A 19,759-nucleotide genomic window follows, 5' to 3' on the forward strand; every position below is an offset into this window, starting at 1 on the left:
ATATGAACCCTATTTTATTACCACAGCCATTTTCAATCTATCAAATTATCTCGAAAGGGAGTTACATCAAATTAGGTAAACTGTTAAAATCTAAACTAATAACAAGTTACTACAATAACTTTTTTAATGTTCTGTATATCTCAACAACCCATGACAAATTTTAAATTATAATTATCGTTTATTTTTATTTACTAACGTACTTCTATGATTTCCCAAATCGTCTTACGCACTCGTTGTTTAATATTTCGAACACTTTTATCGTAAATAACTATTGTGCAAGCTAAAATATTATTAGAATTCAGCGTCAAAATTTTAAACTTCAATCATTGTTATATAGTCATAAAGTTGCCTTTTTGGGAGCTCCTATATAGATAAATATTGTTTTATTTTTTATTAAATCCGACTTAAACGATCGGACACTCTTTACAAACATACACCAATGTTAAAGGTTACTTTTTTTTCAATTACAATTAACAACCCCAAATAATAATTTCAGCCCCTTTGTAATACATTTTTTATGAAACATAATGCACACTTTTATACATACATTATTATTTAATGAAACCTTTTAACGTCTATGTACGTGGTAGTAGACAGAAAATATTCTATAGCCAAAAATATATTGTATCCAGTACATTGGCATTGCGTTTTGCTGTTGTATTTCTACAAATGTATTTCTACAAATATTTATATTATCATATATGGAAATCGATAATTCTAAAGATCCTGATATAATCAGAAAAACTAATTAATTGCTTTCGGACGTTTTGAAGTAGGTGAACATCACGTTCAAAGATTCCGTTAAAATAACACATAGATACATAGATACCAAGTTAATAAAAGTAATTCAATTAAGAACTTTAAGATCGTCATTTCGATATCAAAGATATCAATACCTAGGAAACTTAACCGTCTAGAAGAAAAATATTTCGCAAAGGACAAAAAATTATTCATTTATGAATATGATTTTTTCAATCTACAAATAAATATAGGAAAGAATATTTACATTTAGAATTCCTTAAAGTATTTTTTTTTTAATTTTGTAAAAACAAATTTCGTAAGGGAAAGCGCGTGCGATAGACGTGTTTAGACTGGATGGTTTTTATGGAAGTGTGAGGTTTATTTACTATTCTTGAATATAGAGGATGTGTTGCGTTTCACACCATATTTTGGTGTATAGGTATTCGTGAATACAAACATATACTACAGACTACAGACAATTTTTTTCTACAATAAATTACAGCAGTTATCTTTTTTATTGAAATAAGTTCAGTATCACGTACTTAATGTAAACGCATAAAATCCGCTCAAAAAAACCGTTTCGGCTTATATCCTCGTAGTCGTGAACTTCAGGGAAAAATTGTAATGACGACTTTTACAGTAGATAATGAATTTTCCTATCTTTTTTGTCATAAAACAAATTTTAACGATTAATTACTGTTTTAAGAGGAAAGGAGGCAAATAATTTATTGCTAACTAGAGTGATACCCACCCGCTTCGCTGGGTTTAAAAGTAAAGATTGATAAAGATTGCTCTCGCTTATCCCCTTCCTACAACATTCGAAATAATGGTAAGGATCGTTCTACACAGGTAAAATATATGTATGGTTTTCTATTTTTTTAAATGTATAATAGTCGTAATTATTCATTGAGTGTATCAAAAAAGATGGCCGTGAAATATTTCATATTGACTAATAACATACTGAAATCTGTAATTTATGGTCAAATGACTACTTTTACAGAAATCTGTAATTTATGGTAATGTCAAATTAAATTAATTTTTAAATTTTTTTAGCAACACTAAACGCGTAGTAAAAGTTTTAGGAAATTTGTAGATTTACGTTATTAGCATTATATGGGTTAGCAAACATTAGAAGATATATCAGTCAAATAGTCAAGAAGTAAAACGTCGTAGTCGTATAAGTCGTAAGCGGTAAGTGATACAAAAAGATATAAGAAAAAGAAATTAATTATCTGCAAAAATGGCTATTACCGTTTTTGGTCTAAAGTGTCCCAAAACTGTTTTCCTGAAAATGGAGGCACTTTCACCGTCTTTTTTTGTTACGAGTTTGTGCATATACATTCACTTCGTGATACTGAATCTATTTAAATAAAAAAGAGCTCATGTAATTTAGCGCATTATGAACAAGAGTAACTAGCTTCTATATACCTGTATTAATACACTAATTTATAATTGATATAAAAAACTCGAATAATAATTCACTGATCCGTAATATAATTAATGAAATATACCACTTGTTTTCATTAATTTCATAGTGAAAAAACAAATTAAAAAACATTATTGAATTTATTAAATAAATACAGAAATACAGAAGTGAACAAAAATTAGTTTTTTGTGTGTCATTTGAGTGTAATGGTGTTTTTTTGTTTTTGTATTATTAATGAATTTAAAATACATTTAATTAGATGATATTCATTTAGTTCACAATGACTAAATACACGTGATTATTAAATTTAAATAATTCTGTACAGAGTCGAAGGAAGGACCCTTCTGATTAAAAAAATTGATGCACATACAAAAATTTTGGTGATCCATAATAATAGTTTTTTAGTTCCAGAAATTCGATTGACTTTGATGACAATGGGGCATATTACTTGTCACGACACTAAAAAAACAAAGGAAAGTGTCAATTCTATTCATTTCTTGAGATAATATACCTACTAGTGATGGGACGAATATTCGCATTCGCATTCGATAATATTCGCTTATTTTTTAACAATCGCACTCGCATTTGCAAAAAAAGATGCGAATGATTTGGACCAAAAATCATCATCATTTTGTATCATAAATTGCCAACTAATCTCAAACTTCACTATTATGTACTTTACTCAAATTTTTAGATCACTTTTTAATCACTGTTTAATTTGAATGTTGGACAAATGCAATTATAGTTAACTAACCTCAAATTAAAAAAAAAAAAAAACTGAATTGTCTTTTAATGGATTTAAATGGTTTGTTTTTAATGGACTTATACGGCGGACTCTTTTACGCTAATGAAGAATTATCTGTACTAGCTCGGTTCGTGAGTAATTTCGCTCCCTTGGCTACCGTAAAACATGGCTACCCTGTACTCGTGACTAAAAAAAAAAAAACAATAAATTTCGTAGAAAAGTGGTGAAAAAAATCAAAAGCTATTATTTAAATTAATATTAATTAGGACATTTATTTTAAATAGTTTCTTTCATTTTATTTACAGTTGCTGATTCACTTAATGGTGTCTTCAATATTAGGAAAACATCTATGAAAACTGTTACATTCGAATCATGTCTGCCTGATATTATTTTACTCATTTAAAATATATAATATTTTTTCGTTAAATTTATTTTTTTTTCTAGCCTGATTTCTAAGCGGTATAATGTTAGTCCGTGTGTATATTTTTCGTCAGAAGTCAACGTGATAAGCTTGCAAAGAGGGGTGAATCATGGAATTTGATAAAGATTAATAAAGTTAATACAGTAGAATTTGTAAGCGCTACATTTGACATTCGCATCTGTGAAAATTGGAAATACACATTCGCATTCGCGAATGTACAAAATTCAACATTCGCCCCATCACTAATACCTATACTTATTTCATACTTTCATATCTATGTTCTGTTTATTGTGGGGTGTGTGATGTTCTTAACATTTATTATGATTTGTTTAGCACAATATTCCTAAGAATATGTATGGTTTTCGTGTATGACTTTTTGTAATGTCCAAATGACACTCAATGTAGATGAACATTTACATGGTTTTTAATTAACGAATATAGCAGGTTTACATGGTACATAAATTTAGGGCTAATTCCGAATGGGCTCTAATAATATGGCGGTACTCATTTGTAGATAAAAAAATGGGTGCCCAATTTTTATTTATACTCATTTATATATACTTTATATATAGAGATGGAATGTCTCAAACGATTTGAAGCATAAAATTTAATATTAATTTATTTTCAAATTTAAAATTCTTTATTTTATTTTATCAATATTTATTTTTAAAATTGTGCAGCAGCCAGTCGGCGAGCTGCAGCTAGTAACTTTGTTTCAATATTTATTTGGTTGGTAAGTTTTGTGATACATAACTAACCGCCCTGATTCTGTGTGTATTAACTTTTTATTAGAATTGAATAATTCACTATGAAAATTCATTGTTTCTATATTGATGACGTTAACTCCACAATATCTATTAGTCTAAAATTAATAAGGTTTTTTTGTTTGATTATAATGGACTTGATGAAATGAATTTAACTTGTTAAACTTACCTGTTGGAGGGAATTCATAAAAATACGCCGAACGTGGACTAAGACAACTGAAAAAATAAGAAAACCAAATTAGTCTTTCATTAGAACGATATTAGCTAGAAGTATGACAAAGGATTAACTCAATAACTAAAAGTATATAGCAAGACAATTCCATAGGAAAATTAGTAGTAAAAATAATTTTCTCAAATTTAATCTGAATATTATTTACAGAGATATTATTATTAGCTTACTACTGCAAACGACTTCCGTATCCTTTAATAAGTACCATTTTTTACAAAGACATACCAGCTACGTTAGTGGTATATCGAATCGAAAAAGCATTCTAAACTAAGGATAACTGTTTTGTTCGAATGAATAAAATATATACAAAAAGGGCCATAGTGCGGCCAAAAGACAAAAATGCGGTCAAAATTCGAAAAAAAGATTCTTGGTAGGGCTTTTTCATCATTGAGTTTGCTACAGGTAACCTCCAAATAATGAAAACCGTTCGCAGTAACGTCTTGTACCCTAATTTTCCTCTTTAATTTTTGTCGGAATGTGTCCTTCGCCTAAGTTCAACTTTATTGTAGATACAAAGGGAAAAGTCATAAACGTGTGAAAGTTCTTCGAGTAAAGGAAATCCAACAATAGAAGGTTAGTGAAATGTAAAAATTTTTGTGAATATCAATAATGCAAAAGAAAATTTGTAGAAATAGAAATATAAAGTTTTATTTCTTTTTTTTTTTATATAAAATTCAAGTTGTTAATTGAAACAGTAATAACCCGCTGCCTTTAATTCTATTGGAGGTTACTGAGGAAAGTATTAGCTATTGAATAAGACAAAATTCAGCTATTATTATCTGCTACTTGAATTTTATATTGTACCCCAGGTGTAAATCTTCGTAAATTTGGTATAAAATTTGTAATCACCAACTCCAAAATCCCCCGCGATTTAATGAATTATTTAAATTTTCGAATTTTGGTCACAATTTGGCCTGTTGTGGGAGAAAATCCTTTCTGCATTAATTTATGTATTTTTATAAAAAAAAAAGCATCAGTCGGTGTCGGATCCCCCTCAACCGAACTCGCGATAAGGAACAAAGTGCCAAATGCTATTGTATAAAAAATTACATTTATTATTTTAAAATCAATAATTTTGGCAAATATTTATTTTGCCTTAGCATGTAAAAAGTACAGTACACAACTTAAGTCTGTAACCTCATACTTCAAGATTATGTTTAGTGTGGTACACAATATAGTACATGATATTCGGTATGGGATACATTATAAAGTCGGTACCATATTACCTTTAAATATAAAGGGTGTTTGGTAATTCAATAAAAAGGTTAAAGGAGGTTATATCACAACTTATTTGCTCAATTTCATCAATTTATGGGTGTTAACCTTTTCTACCATTTTTACTAAAATGGTGTTTTGTGCAAAAATTAAGACGTTTTGGAAAAATAATATTGGTACTTTTATCTAACAGCAAATATGCTAGTAGTCATTTTTTTTAAACACAATATATGACTCAAATAATCTCAGGGATGCAAAATGTCTGCCAGTAAACCTCACAAATTACAATAATTATTTTGTAATTTTTTTGATGAAGAATATCGGTTTCATACTATTAAGTACCTAAAAACAGAAAAACGCGCTCAATACGATTTAACACACTCGTTATAAATGTTTAATTTAAAAGTAAAACTTTTACACCCATTTCGAATTACCAAACAGCCTGTAGAATACAGTAACAACTATCTACACTTCATAAGCTGGACAACTTTCTGTATTGCACGTAGAATAATAATACTCTCTTAGCTAAAGTATAGTAAGTAATGAATGTTATTTAGTAACAAAACATTACTTATATCAACAAAAGATATATTATATACAAATGTTTATGTAAACAACAGCCAATCAAAAGTAATAAGGTTGGTGTGCTTAGTTCAGTTACTGAATTGAGTAAAGGTTTAAAACCTTATTACGATAATAATAATAATAATGATATTTAATATTAACAATAAGGACCTAAATAATTGAACTATACAAATAATTAAATCACAATTGGGTAAACCACTTCACGTGTCTCATTTAGGCAACGTGTGGAACGTGTTGTTTTCTGTGCGCGTCTTATATATGTTACAGGAAAAGTTGATCCTCCAATAAGAAATGACTCTTCCTAAGTAAAGTCAAATGTTACTGGTCATTTCAGTAAAAGTAGATTAAAACCAAAAAGTGTTGAAATTTGCTCAACATACATTCTAGTTAACTATAGCAAGGTAGAGTATACCCTTTAGATAGTATAAGTTGACTTTTTGCAAGGAAACGGGACACCAGCTAATAAAAACAAAAAAGAATAGCATGAAAAGTTAAAAAAAAACTAATATAAATTATTATATAATAAAAATAAGGGTGGGGTTATATTTAGCGTGAATATAATTTCGAGTAGATGATAAGCGTGAACAAAATTTATCTAAATTTTTTGAGCTTTTCAAACTAATTACTTGTAGGACGCTAAAATGTAATTTTTGCTCAAAATAATACATTTTCAGTAACATTTCAACATTCAACAAACAAGAGATCAATGAAAACAAACACACAGTCACAACACAAAATATGTCTATGTTAAATTTCGCAGTGAATCAACTTTTACTAACTGACAGCAGGCATAGTTAACTCTTCCAATGAAAAGTGTGATTACTTATTTTGACTGTTACTGATGTTTTTACTAAGAATCTACTCTGCCTAGAAAGAATCAACTATTACTAGCAATCGACTTTTCCTGTAACATATATACGCATCTTAGAGCAATCCAATAGTTTATAGATTAAATATTTTTATATAAGCGTTTAACCTCATGATAACTTTTGTCCCATATATTGAACAAAATATTTTACAACCGTTGATCACAATTGACAGATGGAAATAATTTTGCTTTTCTTAAATTTTGAATTGAATATTAAACTAACCGATAATTTGGAAGTTTAAAAATAAAGTTAAATAAAGTAATCAAGTGATGTAAAAATGAACTAAGTGGCTGGTTATCATAAGGTTAAGATATTCTATGTGTTTATCGTGTGAAGAACTTATAGCTTTTGCTTGATCAAAAGTCTGGAAGGCTAAACTAATCGATGTGTTACGTGAAGAGCAAGACAAATACCAAACCAAAGACTGTATTTGACTATCTTTGTTTATTACACTTTGTTTTATGAGTTTAGCATCCGTGTCTTACTTTATTGGTCAGTCTTGAGAGTCTTTTTCGGTCTTACTTATGTGCAAGAGAAAGATCTAGCTACAACACTTAGTGTGCAAGATAGATGCATTTAGTTATAGGAGTGCTAATTTTGTTTTTTTTTTTTTAATAAAATCATATTTTTATATTCATTTTTAGTAATTGTTGTTAAAGCTTAGATATAAAATTAAAGTATTTTTCTCTATATAGTTTCAACTTTTCTGAATTCGAATGTACAAAACAAAGACTAAATAAGTACAATGAATAAGATGTTTATTGTATGCAAACATAGTTTCATATTATAAACTTGATTTAATTCCACATTGCTACAGTAATAATAATAAATAAATATTTAATTTTATGTAACGTAGAACTTGTCCTTGGTCGTTAAAGAAATCTACCGGAAGTCAATTTAACTTAACATTTAGAAAGAACAATTAAAAAATATGACTTGTAAATTCTCAGTTATCTAAACAATTTGTGTAACACAAAAGCTTAGTGTTCTGATTCGAATTCGATCAATCCTATTATGGTAGCCTAGTTCCGTCCAACTTGCACTGGAATCCTATGAATTATTACAGAATAGGATCAAAAAAAAAAATAATTATTTTTTCGACTATTTGAATGAATCGAATTCTAATGACAGGGACGACAAAGGGTTTTATTTTCATTGTGAATTTGCAGATATCCCGGTGACGCTCATACTGTCAATATAAATTTACTTTGTTGTAAAATTTAAACCAATAAAATTAGATGTATTGCATGTGAAAACATACAATTGTTGTGTTGATGACGCAATCGTTTGTTTTTTGACGATACGTAAATACAGAAAGATATCCACTCTTAAATAGCCACACACACATAACTGATATTCCCATATTAATACATACTATAAAATTTACACCTGATCAGTGCCCTCGTGGGTAAACAGTGATATTTACAAGAAAATGTTTTAAACAAAAGTTGTTAATTTAAAAAAAAAATGTTTTTTTATATTTAAACTTTTGTTCTATCTCTAACGATTTACAAGATGGGTTCTACGCACCCAAGACCCAATTGACCTATGTTGCTCTTTTAAACCTCAACCTCACTTTTTACGTACTAAGAACGCTATAAAAATTTCAGCTTGATATCTCTTTTTGTTTTTGAGATATCGTGGTTACGGATAGACAGACGAGCAGACGGACAGACGGACAGACAACCGGAAATGAACTAATTAGGTGATTCTATAAACGCCTACACAAAACTTTTTTTGTAGCATCAATATTTTTAAGAGTTACAAACTTGGGACTTAACTTAATATACTATGTATATTTCATATGTACATGGTAAAAAAAAAGTTCTGTGAATCTTCTTCAAGAATCCACAAAATAACTAGAATAACCATTACATAATTTTTCAAAAATGACCATTTCGATTATTTCGAGTAAATTAAAAATAATGTTAAAAATAATATCATATTTTTCGATTGTGTTATTTAGTTAATACCCTTATAATTACATTTAAATCTTTCTTCTTAAATATGATGAAATATTACATAAAGATTTTTATTATATTTCTGGTATGTCGTATATTCCGTTTACTAACTTTCTCTAAGTAAAGTTGATCGGGTCTTATATATTTTGCTGACAGAAAAGATGATATTATTTTATATGTACGTAAGGTATACAGTTGATTTAAAACTACCACTTGAATAAGGTGGAAGAAGAACCCTATATGTACGAGATGAATGAAGTCTTTCTACCAATCGCTGATATATAATATAAAAATTGCGGAATTACATTTCTCTATCCAAATAAAGGCTTCACGTGTTCTTTGAAATTGTTATACCGTGTGTTTATTATGCAGCCTAATCAAAATATTTATAATAACTTTTTTGTTAATGAAAACCAAATTATTGCTAACCGAATCATCTGAACTTTTAGTTTGTTTTCAACATTAATATTGTATGTAATTAGAATTTTACTTTGATTGTTGAGCTTGATTTTTTAAATTTTGCAATCAATTTGGTGATGCTGATAATTCACAATTTAGATAGCACTTTTAGATTGCATAAGAATATCAAATATGCTGTAAATTAAAACTATATTGTCAGTAATATTAAAAATTTATCAGTAGTAGATGTGTTGGAAAAGTCGATTAATTTTGACGACAAGCACAAGGGTATAAACCTCAAAATGTTCATTTCTAGTTCATTTTTAATCCGCGAATCAAGGTTGATAAAAAGACCCCTTATAAGTTTGAACGCTTTGTGTGTCGGTCTGGCTGTGGCACAGTAGCGCCTAAAGGGGTGGACCGATTTGTATTTTTTTGTTTCCTTTGAAAGGTATCTAATTTAAAGGGTAGTGTTCTCAGATATGTTTCAAGTGCGGGCTTGGGGTTCCGTACCCGGAACAACTACAACATAAGCGATGATACTCAAAATCGGTCAGTTTGGAGAAGTTTAGGGTTCGGTACCCGAAAAATTTTTCGGGGGCTTTTTAAATTTTGTTAATTTCACTTGTTTTAAATAAAAGCTTGCCAGTTAAAAGCATTTATTCTTCGTTTCGAATAAAAAATTAAGTTCGATGAAAAAATGGACAAAATAGTAGTTATTAAGAAGAAAAAATTATGTGAGACTTCCATGTGAATTCAGAAATAACTACAATTAAACTACATCCTCTATTAAATTATTTGTTAGAATTTCAGAACAAAAAAATTGGAATAAAAACGTTCTATGTTCAGTAACTTTTTTGAACATTTCTTTTAAACGAATTCGGTTAGTAGTACCCGATTAGAATTACATGAGTTCGATAAAAAAAATTTAATAATAAAAATAGTTCCTACTTGTCAATTTTCTACTTCATTTAACTTTAAGACAATTGATTTAAATACCGTAAAATTTGTCTTTGAAGAGTCTGAAAAAAGGGTGTGGTTATAAAAATATCGCACTTACTGGGAAAATGTATCTTTTGTAAAATAAGTTTTTTTCCGATTATTGAAAAGCAATATTAAAAAATGAGTAAAAATTATGAATCTAACAAAAAAATGATCCAAAAAAAAAAGAAATATTCTCATTTAGTCATTAAATTTTGTATAAATACAACGGCAGAGGTGTTTGTGATCGCATTTAACAATTAAAAGCAGAATCCATGCTATTTTAATCGGATATTATTAGAAAGGTAATCTTGTTCCTATGTATGTAGGAAGTACTAAAAAATTTCAAGAATATCGATTTATTTCTAAGGAAATTTAAAAAAACTAGGTCACAGAATGAAATATGTATTGTTTCTTTTGTTCAGAACATAACATTGCTTTATAGCACAGGTGATAAAATTCCAAATATTCGAATCATTATTCCAAAATAATTGAGATAATATAAAGTTCCTTTCAAACGACACATAGGTACATGTATTGATCATCAATCGATCTCAATTCTATATTGGTGTTTTTTTTAAGAATGTGATTTATTATATCATATAGTACCTAACGTATTAAACATTGCATTTGCCTCAATGTTATAGACGGAACATGCTGTGTACGTTTTTAAAAAATATGCGACGAATCAATCTTTCTTACAATTTTCAACACCAAAATAGAGAAAAACTACGATATTTATATAGAGAACGATGATGTGGTATCACAAATGCTTGAAGCAAATCTAGATCGCTTAAGTAATCAAACCTATTGTTTTTTGATTCCCCACTTTATGTAAGTTTTAACGTGGTGAAAAAAAATTATTACTTGTAAAATATCGCTGGATTTCGTAATACATTTTAAGAGAAGCAGACTGTCCCGCGAATATCTACTAACTGACCACCTATCGCAAATATCTACTCCACTGAAAATCACCTTTAGAAAAAAGCACCGTTTACTCTACCTCCTACGCCAAAACTATTGATTTTACAAAAAAATTATTAAGACAAAAAGTGTAGGAAGTTTTGACTTGTTTAATTTTGTACATATTTTCCTCGTAAAATGACTCGGAAAGGAGATTTTGTATAAAAACTGCTGTTCGATGCCATTCTTCGAATATGGCGGTGCGAGCGGCAAAGACACTAGGTATCAAAGTGGAAATTCGAAAAAAGCACCTCAAAATCAATAAACAAAAGAAAACTGCTAAAAGCCATGATAATGAATTTACAAAGAAACTTCAGGGAAAGATATTTCAGGATCGAGATTTTAAAACTGTATTCCGTAGATACTGAAGCAACCGCTGAATCATAACCGAACTTACTTTGCTTAAACATAGGAGTAACTAAAGAGCTATGTAAAATCAGAATCAGCCTAAAAGAGTACGCGATTATAAATCGCAAAAACTTCCGGTAGAGCGATGAGAATTAGGTTTATAAATTATTCCAAATTTTTTGTGTCAATGACCGGTGGTATCAGAAAAAGGGCGTTCTAAAACTTAAGAACAAAGATTGGAACAAGCCTAGCCTTTTCTCTGGCCAAGTATGAAATAAATTATTGCTAACACTGTCCTAGTAATGGGCTAGCCAAGTAATAGACAAATGCTGTAAGCAATCTACGGTTGATTAAGACGTCGTTAAAATCGTCTGTATATAGACGAGGATACGTTATATAGTTTGTCTATTAATATAACAGACATATACAAACGCCAGTGTTGTAAAAACACGTATCAACTTGAGTTAGTGATTTTCTTTTCTCAATATAAATCCAATTTTCAAATCTATGTTGTTATTTATATATACTTACAATGATACCGAGTGTCTTGAAAGACTTGTCTGAATCAAATTAGAAATAAAATTAAAACTAATCAAAACAAAGATAAAAATTAAAAAAAAAAAAATTACCTACTGTTTTTTTAACCAGGCGACAATATCTGTTCGAATATTTGAATTTTTAAGGAATTTTTTCGATTTATACTATAAAAACTATTTCAAAACAGGAAAAATGTATATTTATTATTATGATTTTATCTAAACGTAAATATAGCTCCAGAAAATCTCTCAATAAAAAAAATCGAGTTTGAAAGGATTTGCCGACCATCTAACGACAAACTTCTATTTGACCTTGAAGTTGATTTTAAAGGTCATTTCAATAGCAGGTTTTAGCTTTTTAATAAAATGACTTTGTTTTTAAACATTTTACGTTTAGATAGGTAATACCTTTTTTAATCATAAACAACAAAAAAACATATCAAAAAACCATTCAAAACAAATTTTTTATTTTTTAAATTCAATCTGCCTATTAAATGACCTTAAGTTCCAGGTCAAATTAAAGGTTATCGTAAGATGCTTGCTGCCACTTTCTACAACTTTTGGTGGAATTTTTTTTGTATTGAGAGCTTTCCAGGGAGCTATTTTGTGATCAAAAAAATAAAATATGAAAACTCTTTATCTTATATCAATACAACAAAGAGTGGAGATTAGCTTAAACTTTTTTTTTTTCGTTTAGAAATCGCGCAAGGTTTTGTTGAGCGCGTATTTATCAAAAATTTTTCTATTTTTGTAAATTTAGCATGATTTGGCACGAAAACTCGAAAACGAGTCATTGACCGTATGAATACTCTTAGTTTTAGAAAATTTTTAATGGTACATTCTATATATCTGTATCGTATATATTTTTCTCTTCTTAGTGTTTTTAGTAGTCTCATTGAGCTCTTTGAAAAACAAGATCAATTTGATTTTCTTGTAGTGATACAAAAAACAGTTAATTGTTTTGTTTAAATTTATTTGTGTAACTTAAATGATTTTTAACTCACAAATTTACCAAAAACAATTAAATTACAAAGAAATAATTTGACTTTTTAATCTGATTAAAAGGTTCCGAGATAAAGGTATTAATTTATAATTTAGCATTATTAACTTCAGAAGTTCAGAATATTATTTCATGAAGATTGATTTAACTAGTGTACAGCAAGATCGGTATTTTAAGTATAAGGTTAAATAAAATCGTCGAAAAGTCGTCATTTTTGATACAGAGGTTTAGAGTCAATGCATTTTCGACTTCTGTTTATACATTCTGAGTTAGTTGTATTAGCGATCGTAATGTTTGTAATCATCTTATTAAGTTGGTCCAATTCCCTCGGAATCTAATGGAATAAGCTGAATATTTGTACAGACCTTTATTTTGATAGTAAAATTGTTATCTTAAAAGTCACATATGATCATGTGAGCGCGTCCTTAGACATTCATGGTCAAATGTTCCAAAAATTAATTTTTTAAATATTTCGTTTCTTTTGGCTTCAGTCATATTTACATTTATTATAAAAGTTTTAGAGGATAAAATTTTCTACGAATTTTGGCAGAAACCTTTTTCTAAACTTGGAACGGGTTTTTAAATAGTAGGTGACGAAATAATGAAGCGCTCAGCTATACGTACCTTAGTGCATACTCAACATTGATAAATAAATATTTGTCCTTAAATAACTACTTAATACCTTTAATTTATAAATATTGAGCCTGCACTAAGGTACTTATAGCTAGCTGAGTGTTCCATCCTCTGCGCCCTCTATTTCAAAAATGGTTAGAAAATTTTACCGTCTACAATTTTTATAATAAATTTAAATACGATTGAAGGCAAAAGAAACGAGATATTCTCAAAATACTGATTTTTGCGAACATTGAACTTAAATATCTAAGCACGGGATCATATGTGACTTTTGAGACAGCATTTGTAGTTACTATCAAAATAAAGGTTTGAGCAGATATTCAACTTATTCCGTTAGATTGCGACGTTGACAAATTCTCTCGACTAAGATGATCGGGTTAATTTTTAATAACCATGTTTAATGCTAAAATCACCTGGAAACCTGGTGTAGGAATGGACACATTAAGAAATAATTAACATGTTTGCAACTTACCTTTGATAATTATGATGCTGTTGCATTATTAGGGGTTGTTGACTACTTGACGATGCCGACGTAACAATACCTTGTGTTAAAATTTTATGCTGTTGTTGGCGTTGTAACATTTGCTTGCCAAAAACACCATAACCAAAACCATATATTTCATCTTCTTCTTTATCACTTAAACAGCTTGAGGGCTGAAAATTAAAAAAAAAAAATTGTTGATTTTTTTTCGTGGTAAGATGAAGAATATTAAACTATAAGCTTTTCTGAATAAGAATCAATTGACAAAATTCGGTACTCATATTTTGCACACTCCATCGAGCACCCGCACTAAATCCTGTATGATATAATTTAAAAGTTGTCAATGTTTGTTATTTCTTGTTTCCGAGGAATCAAAATTAATTTTTTTTTTAATTTTTAAAATATTTGTCAAAAATTAAATTTAATCTGACATTTACTTTTTTAAATTTTTACAGAAATCTGTAATTTATGGTTCAAAATGATTATAGATGAAAGATCAATAATAATCATTTTGAACCATAAATTAAAGTATTCTGTAAAAATTTAAAATAGTAAACGTCAAAACATTCATAGCCAACTTTTCTGATATACTCAATGAATGACTAGTTTGCATTTAACAAAATTGAAAACTGTGTACATTAAGAAAGGTGTCAAGCGGTATTTTTTACTTTTAAGCCCAGTGAAACGGGCGGGTATCAGGCTAGTAGTTCATAATTGATTAATTGTAAAGCCGAATACCATGGTTTTATTTATTTGAATTTATGAAATTCAGTTTTGATAGCTAGCAGATATTTTGGTTTAATATTTAATTTACTTATTGTTACAATCTAGTGAGGTTTCATTAATATAATGTCTTCAATCTTATTAATATTTATTTTATCACTCCAGCATTGTAAATATTTTGTGGCCATTATGGCCGTACCAATAAGTTAATAACTACCTTCGTTACACCGATTGATACATAATCAAGTATACTGTTGCATAAACAAAATTTCTTGAAATTGTCTCAATAATTTGCGATAATAATATATTAACATGATTAACAGCATGACTAATCAAACCAAATTTCTAAATCCAATACACTCATTCGTAGTGTATATCGGTCTATGAACGTAAAAAAGGACAGAAAGGAATTTTGACAGGTTTTTCTTATTAAAATAAAAAGATTTCAAGTTAAGCAATATCATTTATATTTTCAAGCTCTAAATGAATCACTCTAGTGAAACAAAGAACTATTATGAAGATAATATTAACAAATATGATTTTTTTTTAAGTAAAGAAAATTTAAATAAAAAAAAGAAATAAACACTTACAGAATATTTTCCAGGAACATAAATAGGTTGTGAATGTGACGTTGTTAAACCACCATGCCCTATTGAAATACCAGAATGTCCTGATACAGGTATACCCATCACACTGGATGGTGGCGTGCCTGGTGTACCGGTATTGTTAATTACACGCATTCTCGGTGACATTTCATCCCATTCACGTCGTCGTAATTCTTCTAAATGTTCCAGTACATCACCATAATGTGTATTAAATGTATCTGCGTATCGTGACGCTAAGCCTTCTAAATAGCCTCGTTCACCATCCTAGAAAAAAGAAAAAAAATTAGATTTTCACTTTATTTAACATAATTTATTTATTGTAACTAATTTTTTATTGCCATATTATTGTTATTTGCGTTATGATGAAGTTTTTACACACTGGTGCTAATAATAGGTAATACAAATCTATCAGGTGAGTTAGAAAAAGAACGTTGACTCGTTTTATCTAAGCACTCTCACTCTGTAAATATTCGACCCAACGTTTGCTTATTATGGAAATATTCGAGTACTTATATAGAGGAATATTTGCAAGTAAATTTATGCTTCCACACAAAACAGAAGAGTTGAAGAAAAAAAAACGTTCTTTATCGATGATAAATCTTTATCATCGTATGAGGTACACTTCTGACATTAATATGAAGTAGCTCAAACACAGGCCAATTGAAAAATGTTTTGTTTGGAGAACATGGAAAGCAAAGTAAATTATTTATAATACACATTTTTTTCTCCCTCTTGGTAAAATTCGCACATATTCAGGGTTCAAACTGTAATTCAAAAGTTTTGCTTAGTTAAAACGAAATTTGATACGTGGAGGCTAGTAACTTCATCAGGTAAATAGGAGCGTAAAAATACACGTTGCCTAGCATCGCAAAAAAAAAATTTATCCTAGATTACAAATAGACCAGTCTGCTTAACAGTGGGACCACTATCATATTTTATCATACTATGAATACCTGCCCGCTTTGCTGGGCTTAAAAGTAAAGACAACCGCTACCTCTCTTGCTTTAATTTATATCCCTTTCATAACACTCGAAATGGGGGCAAGTATTTTACATTTACAGATTTAATTTTTTTTAAATGTTATATAATCTTGCTTTATTGATTATATCAGAATAGGCGGCCATGAATTGTATCTCGTACCATTTTTACAGAAATATTTAATTCATAGTCCAAAATGATGTTCATAAATGGCGTAGTGAAATTCCAAAGATCAAAATTTTTAAATTTTAAAAAATATATTTTTATAAATTATAGTTCTTGTGTTAGTCTGATGTATGAGGTATATTATTGTACAGTTTCATTCAAATCCATTCGGTAGTTTTTGCGTGAAAGCGTAACAAAAAAACAATCATCCTTGCTCTCACATTTATAATATATACGGACTTATTTTATTGACGGAATCGCAAACCACAGAGTAGAGTTTTAGAAGTAGGGCACTGCATAATGTCGAAGTATATTATAAAAGCTGTGTCACATTTTCGATAGTATAAATATAAAATTATGAGTTATTCGATATAATAAATAATAAAAGCCAAGCCTCTTCTTTCAAGTTTATCATATTTCTATATAAACTTAAGAAGATTTCATACGACATTTAAGATAATAGAGTTTTTGTGACCACTCTTAACGTATCTACGAAAATATAAAAAGAAAACTAACCCACATCCAGATGATTGTAATAAATTTAAATAGAAATAAAAACGTCCATGCATATATTTGACCACAAAATGTTTAGTAAGTAGATGGCTAGTAAGTGGTAGTGTATGACTATAAATAAATGGGCAATGCTTTTTAGAAAAAAAAAAGAAAAAAACGATATGGTTGGAGTAGCAACAGTGTACCTACATTAAAAAGAATATAAAGTAATTTTATTTGAGAGTTTTAAGAGGTTTTTATATACCCCTATTTAAGATTTATTTATTAGTTTTAGTATGTGTAACGAATGTTTTTGAAAATTTGCTTAAAAATTGTATCCATACTCACATATGGACAGCCAGCCATACTTAACATATATATGTAATAAAACGTTTCAAGTTGAAAACTTGTAAAGAAAATTTATTTTTACAGTTCTACACCTCTATGCACAAAAGCAGCAATAAGATTATGACATTTTTATACCATGAATATGAAATATACCAAGGTATACTAAGTTTAGTCCCAAGTGTGTAATGCTTAAAAATATTGATACTATGAACAAAATTTTGGTATAGGTGTTCATAAAATCACCTAATTAGTCCAATTCCAATTGTCTATATGTCTGTCGTCTTTCTGTCGTCTGTCTGTCCGTCTGTCATCACGATTAATCAAAAACGAAAAGAGATATCAAGACGAAATATTTATAGCGTGCTTAGGACGTTAAAAGTGAGGTCTAGTTTTTAAATGAGCAAAATAGGTCAATTGGCTCTTGGATCCGTGGGACCCATTTTGTAAACCGTTAGAGATAGAACAAAAGTTTACATGTAAAAAATGTTCCTTATAAAAAAATAAACAAACATTGTGTACCCGTGAGAGCGGAAATTGTATAGTATTATATGGGAATATCAGTTATATATGTGTGACATGTATGTATGTGTAATGTGACAGAGTAATCAATACTGTCTCTACATGGTATTTCAACAATTAACTCATTCAATTTTTTGTATTCACTTGTTCATTTTCATTTGTTTTATTAACAAGCTATTCATGAGAGTGTGAACCTTCAGAACCTTCCGAGTGGTCGCTACATTCAACTTCCCATATGAAGGAATTAACTTTCCCGAATTCCTAAAAACAATTCATTATTAATTATTATATTGGGGCAGAGATGTGTATTTTAGAGGTTAAAAACACTTTTTTCATGGAAAAGATCTGAGTTCGGTAACCGGTACTTAAATTCGGTAAATATTTTTACATGACACAAATTCATAAATTTTCGAAAATATTTCTGTAAACAAATATTAAAAAGTATTTTCTCCTACTATCTCTCCCCGCACAACAATGCAATTTCTAAACACGAATTTGGAAGTCTTTTAAATGGTAAAGAAATAAAAACCCTTCGAACGCACGCACACACATGCATTACTATAAAAGTGGTGTTAATACATTATCCTGGCTATGAAACGTAAGGATATGTTGAAAATTGTCATTTGAATTTTCGGACCGACTGCGATACCATACTACAAATAAATTTAAAAAAAGATAAAATTCTTTTGGGTTTCATTCTGTGCCTGACTTTAATCGTTAAAGGCGCGCAGTTCTTATTGAATGCTTCAAGTGAAGAATGGATCCTTGCTACTTTGGTATAAAATAATTATTTTTGAAATTAACAATGGCAGGTAGTTTTGAGTATTTTATCTTTATTATATTTCAATTCATCAATTCTAGCATTAATTTAGAGTCAAGTGATACGCGTCAGATTTTGCAAATAAGATACTTTTCAAAAGTGAACAAACTTCATAAAGTGGAGAAATTAAATTAAAACTGTTTTGCTATATTTAAGTGTGGTAGCTGAGCCTTCAATACAGAAGTCGTGTGAGGTTTCCAATACTTTTTTTTTCTATATACAATAAATTTACTTTCAAAATGAGATGTGTTTCGTTTTAGTTTAGCTTTGTGTATTTTTTATTAAAATTTATTTACAAAAGAATGTAATGAAAATTAAATATTTATTCTGTAGTTTAAATTGAATTTGTACAATTTTTTTCTAGTTTACTTTTTTTTTTGTTAACCGTTATCGAATGTGTGTTGTATGTAAATGGGGCCATGATTTAGTTATTTTAACAGAATATAAACGTTAGTCTTGTTTTATTTTAGTAAAGAAAGTTATATTCCTATTTTAAGGAATTTGGAATTGCTTTTTTGAATTAAGTGGTTTCTTAAACTGATACTATCACTAAAAACTATTTAAAATGATCCAAAATTATTCAAAAGAAATTTTAAAAACTTCATATCGATGTATTTGGTAGTTTTTGTGTGACAAATCTCCATATACAAAGAATTAACGTTTCAGTTATATAAATAAGAGTTAAGATTAAGTTAAGTGCAATAGGGAGCGGCACGCGAGTTATCAAATATAAGAAAGATTGGCTTAGATTCCTCAGATTCATCAGATTACATCAGAAAGTTTTGAAACGAAGTTTGGCTTTTATTACTATG

General features: G+C 28.9%; 1 protein-coding gene across 2 annotated transcripts in view; it reads right to left on the reverse strand.

The window, feature by feature from the left end:
* Nucleotides 1-2,492: 2,492 nt before the first annotated feature.
* Nucleotides 2,493-19,759, reverse strand: part of LOC123290416 — an 873,043-nt gene continuing 855,776 nt past the window's right edge. For both annotated transcript variants that reach the window (XM_044870592.1, XM_044870591.1), the window contains 4 exons: nt 15,611-15,889; nt 14,289-14,470; nt 4,267-4,313; nt 2,493-2,626 (listed from right to left, as the gene is read on the reverse strand). In XM_044870592.1, the coding sequence (XP_044726527.1) occupies nt 2,619-2,626; nt 4,267-4,313; nt 14,289-14,470; nt 15,611-15,889 (516 nt within the window). In that variant the 3' untranslated portion in view covers nt 2,493-2,618. The remainder of the gene's footprint in view (nt 2,627-4,266; nt 4,314-14,288; nt 14,471-15,610; nt 15,890-19,759) is intronic.

Source organism: Chrysoperla carnea, chromosome 1, assembly GCF_905475395.1.
Source record: "Chrysoperla carnea chromosome 1, inChrCarn1.1, whole genome shotgun sequence".
Lineage (NCBI taxonomy): Eukaryota > Metazoa > Arthropoda > Insecta > Neuroptera > Chrysopidae > Chrysoperla > Chrysoperla carnea.